The 2432-nt window shown below is 49.5% G+C and overlaps 2 protein-coding genes across 16 annotated transcripts in view; one reads left to right on the forward strand and one right to left on the reverse strand.

Moving 5' to 3' along the window:
- LOC103615159 (RCC1 and BTB domain-containing protein 2) overlaps positions 1-2432 on the reverse strand; it is a 468828-nt gene that overhangs the window by 418188 nt on the left and 48208 nt on the right. The gene's annotated exons all lie outside the window — the stretch shown is intronic.
- Positions 110-2432, forward strand: part of PHF11 (PHD finger protein 11) — a 25545-nt gene continuing 23222 nt past the window's right edge. For 2 of the 10 annotated variants that reach the window (XM_017733629.1, XM_017733632.1), the window contains exon 1: positions 368-529. Coding sequence is in view for 4 of the 10 variants with exons in the window: in XM_017733625.1 (XP_017589114.1) it covers positions 653-708 (56 nt within the window). In the remaining 6 variants the exon portion in view is untranslated. The other 8 variants (XM_017733625.1, XM_008633182.2, XM_017733628.1 and 5 more) reach the window with 6 other exon arrangements.

Below are 2432 nucleotides of genomic sequence, written 5' to 3' on the forward strand. Positions count from 1 at the left end.
GGGGGGGGGCGGCGGGGCGCGGCGCCTCCTCAGCGCTGGTTACGCACCCCCGGTCTCCCCGCAGTGTCCGTGAATGGACCCTGCCGGAGGTCGGGTAGAGCTGGGGGGGGACGAGGGGGGGCCATGAGGCGGCACCGGGACCCCCGTGAGGGCGGCACCGGGGGCCCGAGTAGGAATTGGGAAGAAATTCTTTACTTGTGAGAGTGGTGAGGCACCGGCACGGGTTCCTCAGAAAAGCTGTGGATGTCTCGTCTCTGGCGATGTTCAAGGCCAGGTTGGAGGGAGCTCTGAGCAACCCGATCTAGTGAAAGGTGCCCTGCCCACGGCTGGGGGGTTGGAACAAGATGGTCACAAGTGAAAGGTGATCAGAAAGACGGCTTTGTTCTTGTTCCTTGAGAAATCTGGATGTGTTTGTTTTGTAATGACTTGGGGAGAATGGGAAGGGGAATGTAGGTCGCGTCTGAAATCTCGATGTCCATGACATCTCCAGCCGTGCTTCTTTCCCCACAGAGTGCAAATGAGGGACATGGTGAGTGTGGGATAACAGGTGTGTGATTTCTTTCTTTCTTCCTACTTCCATAGATCCAATCCTGCACTGCGCTGGAAAGAAGAGGAGAGCAGAGCAGGAGCTGAGGCAGTGGGTTTCAATAGCATGCTGGAAGTCAGGGGACTTGGGTTCTTTTCCTTACTCCCCTATGGATATACTAAGTGAGATTCTGTGCCTTGGCCTCCTCCTGTGTAAAAGATGGATATTTACATGAAGGGATGCTTTCAGAGCTGGGTCTGGAGAGCAATTACTTAGACAAACTGATAAAGTTTCAGTAGGATTGCTGAAATTGAAAGTGGCGTAAGCCATATGCTCTTGCCAGCACTGTTCTTGTCCCTTTCTACTTTCTGTTTCATTTCCCCTTCTTCTTAGTCACTGTTGCAGAAAAAAAAAAAAAAAACCAAAAAAAAACCAACCCAGCCCTGCTTCTAGGAAATGGCACACGTACAGAAGTGGCCAGGTGTGACTGTTCCTTTCAGCTGCCACTCTGTCTTCTGTTTTGCAGCTTCATTTGCTCTGTCATGAGTGGAGGGCAGCAGAAGGGCCCCCAAATCTTACAGCTGACTTAGTCCCCCTGGGTTCCCTGTGGTGGTGACAGTGGAAGTGAAGTGTTGCAGAAGGACTTTGTGACAGCAAGGGATTGACTGTAGAACAGCAGGTGAAAATCCAGCATTGATAAGTGGAAGATGATGGATGTGTCAGAGAAACAACCATAACGCTGATGCCCTCCCTGCTATCTGATGTCACTTAGGAAAGAGATCTGGAGAACTGTAATACTCTGTAGTACTGGTCTAGTTGACAGAGTGGTGTTGGGTTATTGTTTGGACTTGATCTCAGAGGTCTTTCCCAACCTGATTGATTCTGTGACAAGTATGTGAGTCTCACTGAAAGGCGTCCCTTCTGGGAGGGCCAGGAGGACAAACCAATGGATCTGTCCCTATGATTTCTGTGTCAAATTCTCACCCTCCAGTTACATACAAATCAGGGTACTTCTGTGCCTTCCATTGTTTGTGGTCGCATTGCATGAAATACCCTGGAAGTGTAGTTGGTGCAAAACATTTCCTGGTAAGCAAGAGAAAGAACAAGACCACACAGCTCCCACGCTGCCTCTCGTTCCTCCCCAAAGCTGTGGCAGCACAAACCCCCAGCTCTCCACCCGGTTTTGTCTGCTCTGATCACCATGGGCCCCATTGTGTGTTGGGCTTTGTGTTTTCTTCACTGCTTTGTGCTTCCAGGATAGTTCTATGGAATTGTCAGCTCTGTGCTCAGAAGCAGTCTAAAATGTGATAGGAATAGTAAGAATTATTAAGGAAAGAAGAAAAATACAGAGTGACATTGTGACTTGGCAGTGTGAATGGTAGTCCATCCTTTTGTAGGTGGTTTGCTCCTCTTCAAGTGTAACCAGAGGAGTAGAGAAGGGATAGAGAAGTGACAAGGGATAAAAACTGCATACCAGCTTCTGTACAAGGAAGAGCTAAATATTTCAGATTCCTCAACTTGAAAAAGAGACAGCAGGACAAATAGTAACAGCAATGCTGTCATGAGTACTACTGAAAGAGTGGAGTAAGGAATAAAGATTTCTTGCCTTTTCGGGGAGATCCAGGGGTGTCAGCTGGAATCCCTGAGTGGCAGGATTAAGGCCTGCAAAAGCAAGGCATTGTTCAGATGAAATGTAATTAAACTGTGAAACTGGAAACCTGCCCTTAGCCTCTCCCTTCTTGTGTAGGAGCAGCCAGCCAGATCCATTGCCCCGTTGATCTCTGTATCCTCTTCCCGGTAGTACTCTGTAGCAGAAGGCTCAGGAGGAGCACAGGCTCCTGTGGGGGTGTGTTGGGTTTGCATGGCCAGGTTTTGGGGGTGAGGGGGTGGGGAGGGGCTTCAGGGG

This window comes from Corvus brachyrhynchos, unplaced genomic scaffold (genome assembly GCF_000691975.1).
Source record: "Corvus brachyrhynchos isolate BGI_N302 unplaced genomic scaffold, ASM69197v1 scaffold202, whole genome shotgun sequence".
In the NCBI taxonomy this organism is placed as follows: Eukaryota; Metazoa; Chordata; class Aves; order Passeriformes; family Corvidae; genus Corvus; species Corvus brachyrhynchos.